Source organism: Aethalodelphis obliquidens, unplaced genomic scaffold, assembly GCF_003676395.1.
Source record: "Aethalodelphis obliquidens isolate GAN/ISIS:26980383/991018 unplaced genomic scaffold, ASM367639v1 scaffold4, whole genome shotgun sequence".
NCBI classification, from domain to species: Eukaryota; Metazoa; Chordata; class Mammalia; order Artiodactyla; family Delphinidae; genus Aethalodelphis; species Aethalodelphis obliquidens.
The window spans coordinates 25817504-25833042 of record NW_020837948.1 but is presented as its reverse complement, the minus strand read 5'-3'; the positions used below and the strand labels follow the sequence as shown (position 1 = coordinate 25833042).

General features: G+C 38.1%; 1 protein-coding gene across 6 annotated transcripts in view; it reads right to left on the bottom strand.

Moving 5' to 3' along the window:
• Window positions 1–15539, bottom strand: part of APC (APC regulator of Wnt signaling pathway) — a 143578-nt gene that overhangs the window by 29462 nt on the left and 98577 nt on the right. For 5 of the 6 annotated variants that reach the window (XM_027100070.1, XM_027100079.1, XM_027100088.1 and 2 more), the window contains exon 8: window positions 8193–8297. The exons of the other annotated variant lie outside the window; for it this stretch is intronic. In XM_027100070.1, coding sequence (XP_026955871.1) covers window positions 8193–8297 — 105 coding nt within the window. The remainder of the gene's footprint in view (window positions 1–8192; window positions 8298–15539) is intronic. 6 annotated transcript variants of the gene reach the window in all.

Below are 15539 nucleotides of genomic sequence, written 5' to 3'. Positions count from 1 at the left end.
CCGGTAATAGCCCCAAATCTCCTTGTGTTATAATCACTTTTCCCTTTCCCCAGTGCTATCACCTACTAACCACCCAATCACTGTCTTCAATCATTAAACAACTTTGGCACAAGGGTCACTGGCCTCCTTCTACTTCAATTACTGCCACCATTCTGGGTAACTTACGCCCCATTCAAAACCGTGGTCTCTCAGTTCTCTGGTATCTTCAGTGATGTTTTTCTCCTCTACTCCATTTTAGTCACTGACATCTATGGCTGTATCCTAGACCATTTCCATCACCCTAAAATGTACCATCTCTGAATAATGCATTTAGTTATCTTGTGGTAACTCTGAAAACCTATTCTTCTGGCAATCTCCTTTAATCTTCCCCAAGAAAGTGTCTTTAAAAGGATTGGAATGTCCAGCGCATGGATGTCTCTACATACTCCACCTTGAAATTTTTCGTGGTCCATCACTTCCGTAATTCTCTTGTCAGTTTTCAATATCTTTGCCCCATGGCTATTCCATCCCACCTGCCTAGAAACATTGCAATTGTAGATGAATCCAACTGCCTGTTTTCTCTACACCCTAATATGGACTGCTGAGCAGTATTTGAGAAATTTGAGCATGTGAGAATATCGCACAATTCTCCAGGGTACTGCCCATATAACATTTATGGTCACCAATACACCTGGGCCCTTAGTCCTCCATCTGTAATCCTTGTGTTTCCCAAGTCAGCTCTCCCTTCTTTGCTCACAGTGGCTATTTTGGATATGTCTCCTTTACCACAAATAATTTTACCTTCTAATTTACAGAGAAACAGAAGCCATCAGACAAAACTTCCTCAAACTTGCTGCCACCAAACTGACAAAATTACCTGCCTCCACACCCATCTCCATCTTCTCCTGCTATTGCTTCAGAGGCACCCCTTCTGCTACCTAAGGCCCGTCCCTTCATGTGTGCTCTGGATCCTTTCCCTCCCCATTTCTCTTTGCTCTTTTGGACCTTCAATCTTTTTCTCTACTGGCTCCTTCCCATTACCATTCAAATATGCTTATCTCTCCTATTTTATAAAAAGAAACATAATCTCTCAAATCTCTACTGTGTCAGTTAATGGCCTTTTCTCTCTTGGGCAGTTCACACTCAGACTTTTTGAGTTAGCTAAAATTGCTCTCTTCTACTTTTTAACCTTCCAATTTAAACCTCAACTCACTCCAATATCACATGGTAGAGAAGAAAGCCAATGAAACGGCTCTTGCCAAGATCAGCACTGAAGTTTTTTTTTTTTTTTTTTTTTTTTCCCGCGGTACGCGGGCCTCTCACTGCTGTGGCCTCTCCCGTTGTGGAGCACAGGCTCCAGACGCGCAGGCTCAGCAGCCATGGCTCACAGGCCCAGCCGCTCTGCGGCATGTGGGATCTTCCTGGACTGGGGCACGAACCCGTGTCCCCTGCATCAGCAGGTGGACTCTCAACCACTACGCCACCAGGGAAGCCCTGAAGTTCTTTTCTTGGTGAAACCTAAAGGAAAATTTTCAAGTCCTTACAGTCAATGGTGGATATTGTTAACTATTTCCTCTTTTGGAACAACAATGTTATTCCCTTGCTTTGGGATTTTTTTAGCCCAGGTCTTCATCTTCTCGTTCTATAATCACAGGGGATATAAAAATCTCCCATACCTTGAATTATCACATTTTTCACCCTTCCCTTTGATTCCAAACCCACTATCTAATAGCCTACTTGACATTTCTGCTTCATTGTCTCAGGATGAACATCTTGAAACTTAACATTTTTGAAACTAGATTATTTTCCTTCACAAACTTGTTCCTCATCTAGTGTTAGCACTGAAATGCATCACCATCCTTGTAGCTGCCTACGACAAAAACCTGGAAGTCATTCCTGACTTCTCCTTCCTCCTCAGCCCTCGCATCTGACACTAACCCTTATGGATTATAGTTTCTAAATCCTCTCAGATACTCAGATATTTGCTGACCAAATGACTCTCTCACATCTATCAATTCTTCCCTAACTCCCAGGCCACCATCGTCTTTCACCTAGACTACTGTACCTAATTTACCCAATCATTATTACGGTGTCAGAATAAATTAATTTGTAACTTCCTCTAGGATGAAAATCACCCTAACACTAGGTTAAGTGCTGTAGCGCTACGTACTTGCCCTTTCATAGTACTTAACACACTTTGTGGAAAATGCTCATTTGTCTTACTTCTAGATGATAAGTTTCTTGAGGACAAGGTAGCATCTACCTAGCCCACCACCACACCCGAGGGTTCAGAACAGCCTTGGCATAATGCAGATCCATAGTAAACAGATCCTGAACAGTGATGAGTTTTATATTATCTTTCAGGTAAAAGGGCTGGGGGAGAAAGTTAACAGCAGAGTGAAAAATGGGCTAAGGAGCAGAGAGGTGGGGATAAGATGAATTGTCTGCAGGGGACCCCTCCAAGTAAATACAATTCCTTTTCACTACATATTAGAAGCAAGCATCTATCTTCTGATTCCCCTTTATTCACCCTTAGATATCCATTGCCATTACAGGCACTCAAATGTTTGCTGAGGGACCCTAGAAGGACTATGCCTGGCAGTTAAATTAGCCCAACTGGGATACAGTCAATTTCAATTACACTTGCTGGGTTGGAACCCCTCTTCTATCCTCTGCTTGCTCACTTTACAAAGTGACTCAAAAGGGTTCACCATAAAGGTAGCAACAGTCTCCAACTCACCATGAAATCTGACATAAGAGGGGGAAGAAGCAACCACTCCCCTTGCCTTGCCTTTTTTCATACAAACTGTATCTGGAAGTAGTCAAACAGTAGATAAGGAGATGTTTCTCTATACAGAAATACTACAGCTAATTCTGTAACCCCTAATGAATTAATGGAGCTAGGCATTAAGTATCAATGGCTGTTAATACCACAAAATAGAGACAACCAGACATTTTGTGCTTCCTGATGGAAGACCACAATGCCATCTATGAAAAAGTCTTGTCCAAAAAAAAGTGGGGGGGGGCCTTGAAACCAAATCTGATCACATCTCTAGATCTAAATACCAATTTATAGGAAATACAGAAGATAGAGGATCATGTCAAACTTCACCATGGAGATGTTATCAGCAAAATCCAGACTATGGAAAACACTAGAAAACAAATAACTTTGGTTAGTCAACAAACATAGCAAAAAACTGAGAGACAAAGAGGAAACCTATAGATTAAAAGAGGTTTCAAAGACATATTAACCAATCTCTGTGCACGAACCTTATCTGGCCCAAATCAAATAAACTGAAAAATTATGACATTCATGAAACAATCGCAAATTTGAATACTGACTAGATATCTGATGCTACTAAGGAATTACTGTTAATTTCTTTGGCAGTGTAATAATGGCACTATAGTTATGTATTTTAAAAAACTGTTCTTTGTCCTTTTTCCCCAGGATTGCTTTAGCAATTCTGGGTCTTTTGTGGTTCCATATAAATTTTAGTATTATTTGTTCTAGTTCTGTGAAAAATGTCATGGGCATTTTGATAGGAATTGCATTAAATCTTGTAGATTGCTTTGGGACTTCAGACAATACTACAAAGCTACAGTAATCAAAACAGTATGGTGTTTGCACAAAAACAGACATATAGACCAACAGAACAAAATAAAGAGCCCAGAAATAAACCCACACACCTACGGTCAATTAATCTTCGACAAAGGAGGCAAGAATACACAATGGAGAAAAGACAGTCTCTTCATCAAGTGGTGTTCAGAAAGCTGGACAGCTACATGTAAACCAAAGAAGTTAGAACACTCCATCACACCATAAACTCAAATTGGTTTAAAGACCTAAATACAAGACATAACACCATAAAACTCCTAGAAGAAGACATAGGCAAACATTCTCAGACATAAATTATAGCAATATTTTCTTAGATCAGTCTCCCAAGGCAAAAGAAATAAAAGCAAAAATAATCAAATGGGACCTAATCAAACGTAAAAGCTTTCACACAGCAAAGAAAAACCAAAAAACAAAAAACCCATCAACAAAACAAAGACAATCTACGGACTGGGAGAAAATATATGCACAAATGATGCGACTGACAAAGGGTTAATATCCAAAATGTACAAACAACTCATACAACTTAATATCAAAAAAACAGACAACCCAATCAAAAGATGGACAGAAGACCTAAACAGACATTCCTCCAAAGAAGACATACAGATGACCAACAAGCACATGAAAAGATGATCAACATTGCTAATTATTAGAGAAAATGCAAATCAAAACCACAATGAGGTATCATCTCACACCGGTCAGAATGGCCATCATTAAAAAGTCTGGAAAGAATGTGGAGAAAAGGGAGCCCTCCTACACTGTTAGTGGGAATGTTAATTGGTACGGCCACTGTGAAAAACAGTATGGAGGTTCCTTAAAAAGCTAAAAATAGAGCTACCATATGATCCAGCAATCTCACTCCTGGGCATAAATCCAGAAAAGAGGAAAACTCTAATTCAAAAAGATACATACACCCCAATGTTCACAGCAGCACTATTTACAATAGCCAAGACATGGAAACGACCCAAGTGCCCATCAACAGATGATCAGTTTAAGAAGATACAATGGAATTTTATTCAGCCACAAAAAAGAATGAAATACTGCCACCTGCAGCAACATGGATGGACCTAGAGAATATCATACTAAGTTAGGCAAGTCAGACAGAGAAAGATAAATATTATATGATATCACTTATATGGGGGAATCTAAAAAATAATACAAATGAATCTATATACAAAACAGAAACAGACTCATAGACGTAGAAAACAAACTTATGGTTATCACAGGGGAAGGAGAAAAGGACAGATTAATGGTATGGGATTAACAGATACAAATAATCTGAAAAAAAAATTACTGAATCACTTTGCTGTACAGTTGAAACTAACTAATGTAAATCAGCTATACTTCAATTTTAAAAAAAGTAATCTTAGACACAGAAAACAAACTTATGGTTACCAAAGGGGAAAGGGAGGGAGGGATGAAACAGGAGTATGGGATTAACAGATACACACCTCCACATATATAAATTAGATAAACAACAAGAATTTACTGTATAGCACAGGGAACTATATTCAATTTCTTGTAATAACCTATAAGGGAAAAGAATTGGAAAAAAATATATGTATAACTGAATCACTTTGCTGTACACCTGGAACTAACAATATTGTAAATCAACCATACTTCAATTAAAAAAAAAGTATTCCTTTTTAAAAAAAATGTATTTGGTTGTGCCAGGTCTTCGTTGCAGCACACAGGCTCCTTAGTTGTGGCATGCATGTGGGATCTAGTTCCCTGACCAGGGATTGAACCCAAGCCCCTCGCACTGGGAACACAGAATCTTAACCACTGCACCACCAGGGAAGTCCCCCCAAAATGTGTTCTTATCTTTTGGAAATACACAGTGAAGTATTTATGCAAGAAATGATGTCTGGGATCTTTTCCAAAAATAAAATGGGAGGGCAAGTAGATAGGGTACATGTAGATTACTATATTATTCTGTCTGCCTCTGTATATATTTGAAATTTTCCATAATAAAATGTTTAAAAACACATTACTAGCAGCAAAAAAGGTCCTCCTACCATTTTCTCTCTTTCCCACTCTTTGTTGAAGTTCATTACTACTTACTGGTTATATCACTGGAGATCTGGTTCTAAACATTAAACAGAAAAGCTGAGGATCAATTCATAAATGAATTACACACACAGTTATATACTAAGCAAACAGGGATCTGATCTGTATAATTTACTTTTAGCTTTCTCTTTTCATTTAGCTTCTAGTGGCGATTAATCACAGGTCAAGAAACCTTATTTCTAGAAGAGACGTTAGTCATTCCTTCCAACCTATATGTATTTATTGTTGTTATCTACTATTTATCAGGGATTGTGGGGATATAAAAATGGATAAAACTGGGAAGGATCTTTGCCCTTCTGGAGCTTACAGTCTACTGGGGAAAAGAGAAATAATCACAGAAATAAACATAAAACTGCAAATGTGGTCTGCAAAGGAGAAGAACAAGCTAGGACAGTCTTTAATAATGGGATGTGAACAGTTCAAACCTCTTGAGAAAGTCATGCTTAAGCTCAGACACATATAAACCGATGTTAACTGAGTGAAGTGGGATGAGAAGAGCACTACATGGAACAGGAGCAGACGGTGCACAGGCTGCAGAGGAGAAAGCCCAGGAAAGGTGAGGTCCTGAAAGCTCAGCGCAGAAGTGCTGAGAGCAAAGTCTGACATAAAGCTAACACGCTGGGAAGGAGCCAGATTATACAGGTCATAATAAAGGGTTATCTTATTCTAAGAACCAAGGGATGCCAACAAAGGATATTACAAAGAGGGTGATTTACTCATGTAAAGATCATTCCGGCAGAGTGGATGTGGGCAGGAAACCAGGTGAGGTAGAATGAATTTCCACAAAGTGGTAGAGATAAGGGCACCAGGAAAGGAGCTTTGATAGATCATGCTACTGTGACCCTGAGAGTCAAAAAGATTATCTTCAGTTTTAATTAGTGTCAATGGTTTTTGTTTCTGGAGCAAATAATAAAACAAAGCAAATGAACAAACCTCAAGCGGCTGTCATATGGGTAGATCCTACTAAGACAGGTTAAAGGAATCTTGGCATAACTGAATCACAGTCCCACAGATATATACCACTCATCTTACATTAGGATCTGGGAGTAGCTGTAGCATCATTAATTTGATCTTGTAACTTTGCTATGATTTTATGGCATATTGAAGTTTTACATTTTTATATAAAACCTACTGTTCCTTTCTCTTATGGTTTCCTACCCACTTCATGATTATAAAAATTCTACCCTCATTTTCTTCTTATCTTTTAGTATTTTTAATAGTTTTCATTTTTGACATCAAATCTAATCTACTTAGAATTAATTTTGATGTAAGAGGTGTGATAGGGATTCGATCTCTTTTTTTAATGAATATCCAGCTTATTGGATAGGTGAGACATTAAAGTATATAATAATTGGAATACGACCCAAAGCACTAATAGTGGGTCTAATCCTAAGCAAACAATTTTTTTTTCTATCAAAAAGACAGAACTTTTCTTCTTTCTACATATGTGTAGGAACACATATTGTTCCCAAAGAATTCCCTAAACAATACACAAAGAAATAACCCAAATGTACTATTTAAATATAATTTCCCTACTTTACCATCTATAGAGTTTTCTCCACTACAGTGCTCACCAGTAATATTAAAATGAAGTATCTTTTTGTTTTAACTCAGTAAAATAAATTTCAGTACTCAAGTATGAGACATTTTAAGCTTTAAATTTCAATGAACTAATAGAAGCAGGCTCTTTTAAAATAACTAGTATCATTAAAAGTAACCTACAGACACTAAGGGAATATTTTATATCAACAGTAAGAAAATTTCCTTAAAATTAACTTAGTGAAATTGTATTTAAAAAAATGATTCATTTACAACATAAAATATTCATTGAAAAAATGTGGAGAATACAGAACACTCCAAAGAAAAATACTGTCATAGTAGGATGCATTCCAATAAAACTCTAATAGAAGACTGATGGCAACGTAACAAGATAATAGTTCTACATTAAAAGAAAAAAAAATTGACGTCCATAATTTTGCTAAAGATGACAATAGTAAACATCATTAGGCTATGTTTCTACTCTGTATGAGCATTAGAATCATCTTTTTCAGTGATAGGATTTAAATTTCTAGATTTATGTAACCTTGAAGTGCAACATAAAACAAGAACTATAAGTTCTTATGGCCATTTTTTAAAAACATAAAAATGTCTTTGCAAAGAATGCCACAGAGAAAGAGCAAACCTATTCAAATACAAGCAATAATAACTAGGTCAAATCACATATGACCAAAATGCAGCTTAGTATTTATTTTTCAAAAAAATTCTTCTCACGCAAATCACTTCAGGCTAAAACAGAGACACACAATTTAGAGCTATAAAATATACTTAGAAATTTTGAAAGCATTATTGTTAGATATAATAAAGAAAAACGACATAGAATTTTGGTACCGAATTCTTCTGGAGATATCCATTCAAGACTAAGAAAGTAGATAAGATTTATAGATCTTTCTGAGAATCATCTCACTCTGTATTCCTTTTTAAATATTTAAATAGTTAATTGGAAAAAAAATTAAGAAAATAATTTATTTACCTGACCACTACCCGAAGTTGCCATGTTGATTTCTGCCACTCCTTGACTTTCATTCTGTCGCTCAGCTTCATGTGAGCCGGCTTCATGCTTGCTCTGAGATGACCTCTGTTAATACGGAGTTAACATCATTACATACAAAAATGGTGTATGCTTTCTTAGCCCAGAGCTTTCCTTCGTTCTTGCTTTAAAGCTTTGAATGCCTCAATTATACAGGTTTACAAAAGCATGGAACTGCACTTTATACTTCATCAGCTCCAGCAGGGTTGACTGTCGACTATTTCGGTAAAAGGAAAGTGAAGTGTGTCCCTCGAGCATTAGAGCCACACAAGACAAAGGATTTTCTGAGACTCACAGAAACACCATCCTCCACCAGCTGTGCTCACATCACTATCAGGGATATAACCCAACTAGAACAAATAACTGTCTTTTCCGCAAGGTCACATGGCTCTGGCGTTTACTAGAGCTGCAAATATAAGTTAAACTATTAACCTAAGCTTAAAAACACCTTCTGTATAACTATGTTTATACACAGAGTATATAAATACATCTTCTGCTAATAAAAGTCATATGAAACCAACAGATAAATTCTTAAGATTCTGATCTGAAAAAAACCAAAAACCTTTTTTCTAACGTAGCCACCATCTGCTATGTAAAATGAAAGTGACAGATTATATCCAGTAAAAGCAGTCATTTCAAGAGAGATTATATCCAGTACAAAGCAGTCACTTTGAAAAAAATATCACCGTAGAATCAAAGAAATAAAATAACTTTTCCATTATCTTTTATAGAAACAATCACAAATGTGCCTGCCCTAGGAAAATGATAACGCAAAAATAAAAATTACACTTTAAAAAATTTGACATAATAGTGGAAAACTGTATTGCAAAATGGCTTCCACTAGAATTTCTTTAAACATAAAGCTTTCCTAGACCATTTAAGATGTGACTTAATAATTTACCAATATTTCCATCAATAAACTAGTGTAAGTTATATATAGGCAAAAGAGAGGTAGTCTCAATAATTCAGAAACAGAAGAAAAAATATCACCATGGGAAAATTACACTACGAAATTCAACAAAATCAACAAAAGTAGAGAATACAAAATCAATCTAGAGACAAAATGAATCAAAAACCACTAAATCGGGCTTCCCTGGTGGCACAGTGGTTGAGAGTCCGTCCGCCTGCCGATGCAGGGGACACGGGTTCGTGCTCCGGTCCGGGAAGATCCCACATGCCGTGGAGCAGCTAGGCCCATGAGCCATGGCCGCTGAGCCTGCGTGTCCGGAGCCTGTGCTCCGCAACGGGAGAGGCCACAACAGTGAGAGGTCCGCGTACCGCAAAACAAAACAAAACAAAACCCACTAAATCCACTAAGATTTGACACTAACATAATTGAAGACGTCAATATAAGAGTACTGAGTATCTGCCATGTTGGTTACTTTCACTAGGTGCTGGGGAATACAGCGTTGGCAAAACCACACACTGCTCAACACACTCTTCAAGCTTCAGTCTAGTCAGGGATGCTATCAAATAATGAGAGAAATGACAATAGAGTTAAAACTTTGACAAGTACTCTGAGGAAGGGTACAGGGCGCTGTAAGGATATACATCAGAGGGATGCCATACGTTGTGGGGCCTTGGGGGGAAGAGCTCCCTTAGGAAGCATTGTCTGAACTGACATCTAAATACAAACAGGAGTTCTAGGAAATGGGATGGGGATAGAAGGTGAAGGTTTTAGGTAAACAGAAGACCATATGCAAAGAACCTGGGCTGGGAGGAAACATGGCTTGCTCTAGAACATCAAAGAACTATAGTGTGAAGAGTAGAACAGAAAGATGATAAAAACAAAAACAAAAACAAAAACTTACTGATTTTACTGAATTTAATGTGATTCTCAGATGGCACTCTTGCCCTCACATAACTAATACCAGTAATACTAACGGGAAAAGGTGCATGTATATTGATTTTTTAAAGTCAAATTTAAAATGGTCTAAGTAGGTAGGAAAGAGAAGAGACAAGTTTGGAGACTATGTATTAAAGTAGGTATTAGATAATGGTACTTTACACCTAGGGAAGCAGTGATGGAGATAAAGGCAGTGGAGACAGAGGTAAATCTGAAACACTACATGATAGATTGGATATGGAGAGTGGAGGAAGAGGTCTGGTGTCAAGAATTACTCCTGTGTTCCTTAGCTCACACGACTGAATAATGATGGTACCATTCACAGAGATAGGTAATACTCAAGGAGAATGAGGGTATTTTGGAGGATGTGGGGCTCATACGGAGGACTTAGGAGGAGAAGATCATTAATTATGCTTTGGATATGTTGGATTTAAAGTGCCTTTAAGACAGCTAAGTAGAGATGCAGAGCAGGTACACAGATTTAGGAGTCTGGAGCTCAGGGCTAGAAAAATGAATGTGAGAGCCGAAAGCATAGAGCTGGTGAGTGAAGCCCTAAGTATAAATAAGATGGTCTCAGGGAGGGAGAGAAAATAAAGAGAAAAGAGAAATTTGTCTTAAGGAATGCGTATGAACCAAAAAAGATGCCAAGAGTATAATATTTCAAGCAACAGTGTTCAGTAATGTGGAAAGTATCAAGATGAAGACTGAAAATGTCAATTTAATTGGCAATATGGAAGTTATCAATGATCCATTTCAGTGAAACTATGAGAATAGAGACTAGACTGGTGTGTGTGAATGGTGGGGAGGAAATACAGACTTGGAGTCTAGAAACACCTTTGGAGTGAAGATTAGGAAAAGACAATGAGGACGGGAAGGGGACAGATGAAGAACAGTTGCAGGGAGAGGTGGAATTGAGGAAGGTTCATTTTCTATTTTTAAAGATAAGACTTGAGCATGTTTAAATTCCAATGAAAAGATGCTACAGAAGAGAAAGAAGATATATATGTGAGAGAAACGAGGTAAGAGTACAAAGTTCCTGAGAAGGCAGGAACTGAAAATCCAAAGCACAGGAAGGAAGGCAGACTGCTTCCTGGTAGGAAGGAGAGAGAGCTCTGACGATAGCTACTGTTTTCTCTGTGAAGGAGGAGATGAAATTATTAGAAGGATGAAGATTAGCAGACATCAGAAATAGTCATTTCCAGTAGAGAGAGAAGGGCGGATCCAGAGAAACACAGTAGGCCTGCAGGACTGCCAGGCCCAACTGATGATGGTGATAATGATGAAAATAATGAAGTTAAAAAAAAAATCTAATGTTTGTTATGCACTGATCACTTGGCATCTATTGATTTATTTAATCCTTACATCAACTCTGTGAAGCACGTACTATTATTATCCCCATTTTACAGATGAAGAAACTGAGGAGGCACAGATGATAAGTACCTGGCTTTAGGTCACATACCTAGTAAATGGCAGAGCCAGAGCTGGGATCACAACCCAAGCAATCTGACTCTAGAGCACAAAGTAATATTTAACACTTACTATCTTTAATTTTCTTTACTTATTTACTTCCCTTTATTCTTTCACTGATCCTAGGCTACAGGCCTGTCTGTGCTCTTTGATCACTATCTAAAACTACTGCTAACACTGAGAACAAAGAGATTGTTTCTGATTCCTTTGAAAGAATAATCCTATCTAGTTTCCTTATTCCCATAGTTGCTGGACACCTTCCCCAGTTTTCTATCCTAGGACTAAAAAAATTAAAAAAACAAACAAAACAATTTTGTTGAGGTATTTACATATCTCAAAATTGGCCCACTTTAAGTGTACGGCTCAATGATTTTTAATAAACTTACCAAGCATCACAATACTCCAGTTTTAGAACATTTTCATCACTCTAAAAAGATCCCTTGTGTTCTAAAAGAACCCTTTATAGTTAATCCCAATTCCCACCCACAGCCTCAGGTAAATATAAATCTACTTTGTCTTTATGAATTTGTCTTTTCTGTACATTAATTATAAGCGGAATATGTGGACTTATGTGTCTAGCTACTTTTATTTAGTAAAATGTTTTTGAGGTTCATCTCTGTTAGAGTATGTGTCATCAATTTGTTCCTTTTTATTGCCAAACAGTATTCCATTGTAAGGGTATACCATATTTTGTTTATTAATTCACCAGTTGATACACATTTGCATTTTTCTACTTTTGGGCTATTGTGAGTAATACTGCCATGAACAGTCAAGTGAAAGTCTCTGTGTGGACATGTTTCCATTTCTCTTAGATAGATACCTAGAAGTGGAATTGCTGTGTCATACGATAATTGTACGTTTAATACTTCAGGTGACTGCCACACTTTTCAAGTGGCCAAACCATTTTAGATTCTCAGCAGCAATGTATGACGGCTTCTATTTATCGTAACTCTGCCAAAGCTTACTGTTTTCTTTATGATTACAGCCACCCTAATGAGAGTGAAGTGGTATCTCATTGTGGTTTTAACTTGCATTTCCCTAGTGACTAATGATGTTGAGCATATTTTCATGTGTTTACTAGCCATTCCTATATAGTTTTCCGGTGAAACGTGTATTCAAATCTTTTGCTCATTTGTAAGTGCGGCTGTCTCCTTATTAATGGGTTGTAAGAGTACTCTGCATGGGATTTTAATAAATATTTCTCACTGGCTATTTTCTAGAGATTGTTAAACCATGCCATAATTTACCTCACAGTTTGCACCCTTCTGAGCACCTCCCACCCGCAAATGTACGAGTTTGCCAGTAAACAACCTGTCTGAAATGATACATAAGAAAGTGGCAGCACTGGTTGCCTCACATATCCTTTTGGAACTTTTGAGATTTGAATCATGTGTAATAATTACATCATCTGAATTATGTTCCACATCTAGACCCTAAACCAGAGTTGTCAGCAGGTAGGGCAAAGACAGTGTTATAAGATGCTTCAGGGGCTTCGCTGGTGGCGCAGTGGTAGAGAGTCCACCTGCTGATGCAGGGGACACGTGTTCGTGCCCCGGTCCGGGAGGATCCCACATGCCGCGGAGCGGCTAGGCCCGTGAGCCATGGCCGCTGAGCCTGTGTGTCCGGAGCCTGTGCTCCGCAATGGGAGAAGCCACAACAGTGAGAGGCCCCCATACCGAAAAAAAATAATAAAATACAATAAGATGCTTCACGGTAGAGAAATTATTTAGCAGACATCTTTTCTTGTCTTCACTGTATGTGACCTAATTTATGAGTATCTGATTCCCAGTTTTCTCTATTTTCAAGCTTCTCTCTCTGATCTATATTAGAAAAATGATAATAATGGAATAAAGAAACATGAAATAGCAAAATTAGAGTTTTCATTCTCGAATAAGACATAGCACCTTCTTTTAGTTTTCATTCACTGAATAAATGTAAACATTTTAGCCTATGAATGATATGACCATTATTATAACAAAAAGAAACAAGAATTAGATTAGGTCACAGTGGTAGACAGCCCCAAATCCAATGATCTAAATAAAAATCTGAATACAAAAAACACAGACAAGCCCCCAACTTGCAATAACCTTATAATTGTGCTGGAAAATGAGAATTGTTATTAACAAATGACAATTTTTTTAAGGAATTTTCAGAGGCCAGAAAGTTGGTAAAATTTGGAAATATACAGACAGGGAATATGTTACACCAAGCAAATGATGACAGAAAGAAGGCCAGTGCAGTAATACTAATAGCGAACAAAATAAAATTCAAGGTGAAGAGCATTAAATGGAATTAAGAAGGGCTATTTCATACACATAAAGGAGTCAATCAAATAGAAAAAATGTGAATATTGATTTAGAAATAGAAAAAAACCCCTGCTGATGCAGCCAAATAGCAATAATCAGAATATAAGAAAGATGTGGGGGGCTTCCCTGGTGGCACAGTGGTTGAGAGTCCGCCTGCCAATGCAGGGGACACGGGTTCGTGCCCCGGTCCAGGAGGATCCCACATGCCGTGGAGTGGCTAGGCCCGTGAGCTATGGCCACTGAGCCTGCGCGTCCAGAGCCTGTGCTCCACAACGGGAGAGGCCACAACAGTGAGAGGCCCGAAACTGGAAAAAAAAAAAAAAAAAAAGGAAGATGGTGGGAATAAAAACTAACTATAACTAAATAAGCTAGAAAGAAGCAAAAGCTCAAAGCATAAAATATCAAAAAAGAAATTACAGGGCTTCTCTGGTGGCACAGTGGTAAAGAATCCACCTGTCAACACAGGGGACAGGGGTTCGAGTCCTGATCCGGGAAGATCCCACATGCCACGGAACTAAGCCCACAAGCCACAACTACTGAGCCTGTGCTCTAGAGCTTGCGAGCCACAACTACTGAAGCCCGTGCACCTAGACCCCGTGCTCCACAACAAGAGAAGCCACTGCAATGAGAAGCTGATGCACCACAACAAAGAGCAGCCCCTGCTCGCCGCAGCTAGAGAAAGCCCGCATGCAGCAACAAAGACCCAATGCAGCCAAAAATGAATAAATAAATAAATTTAAAAAAACCCACAGTGCTGCTCAATAAAAACAAAAGCTGTCTCTTTAAAAAACAATTTAAAAAATAGAGTGTAGTTAAGTTTGATCAAGGAAAAAAAAAACACAGCTGCACAAGCCTCTTAGATAGCCTCAACCACCAGAGGGCAGACAGCAGAAGCAAGAAGAACTACAATTCTGCAGCCTGTGGAACAAAAACCACATCCACAGAAAGACAGACAAGATGAAAAGGCAGAGGGGCTATGTACCAGATGAAGGAACAAGATAAAACACCAGAAAAACAACTAAATGAAGTGGAGATAGGCAACCTTTCAGAAAAAGAATTCAGAATGATGATAGTGAAGATGATCCAGGACCTCGGAAAAAGAATGGAGGCAAAGGTCGAGAAGATGCAAGAAATGTTTAACGAAGACCTAGAAGAATTAAAGAACAAACAAACAGAGATGAACAATACAATAATTGAAATGAAAAATACACTAGAAGGAATCAATAGCAGAATAACTGAGGCAGAAAAGCAGACAAGTGACCTGGAAGACAGAATGGTGGAATTCACTGCTGCAGAACACAATAAAGAAAAAAGAATGAAAAGAAATGAAGACAGCCTAAGAGACCTCTGGGACAACATTAAACATAACAACATTAGCATTGTAGGGGTCCCAGAAGAAGAGAGAGAGAAAGGACCTGAAAAAATACTTGAAGAGATCATAGTCGAAACTTCCCTAACATGGGAAAGGAAACAGCCACCCAAGTCCAGGAAGTGCAGAGAGTCCCATATAGGATAAACCCAAGGAGAAACATGCCGAGACACATAGTAATCAAATTGGCAAAAATTAAAGACCAAGAAAAATTATTGAAAGCAGCAAGGGAACAACAACAAATAACATACAAGGGAACTTCCATAAGGTTAACAGCTGATTTCTCAGCAGGAAGTCTACAA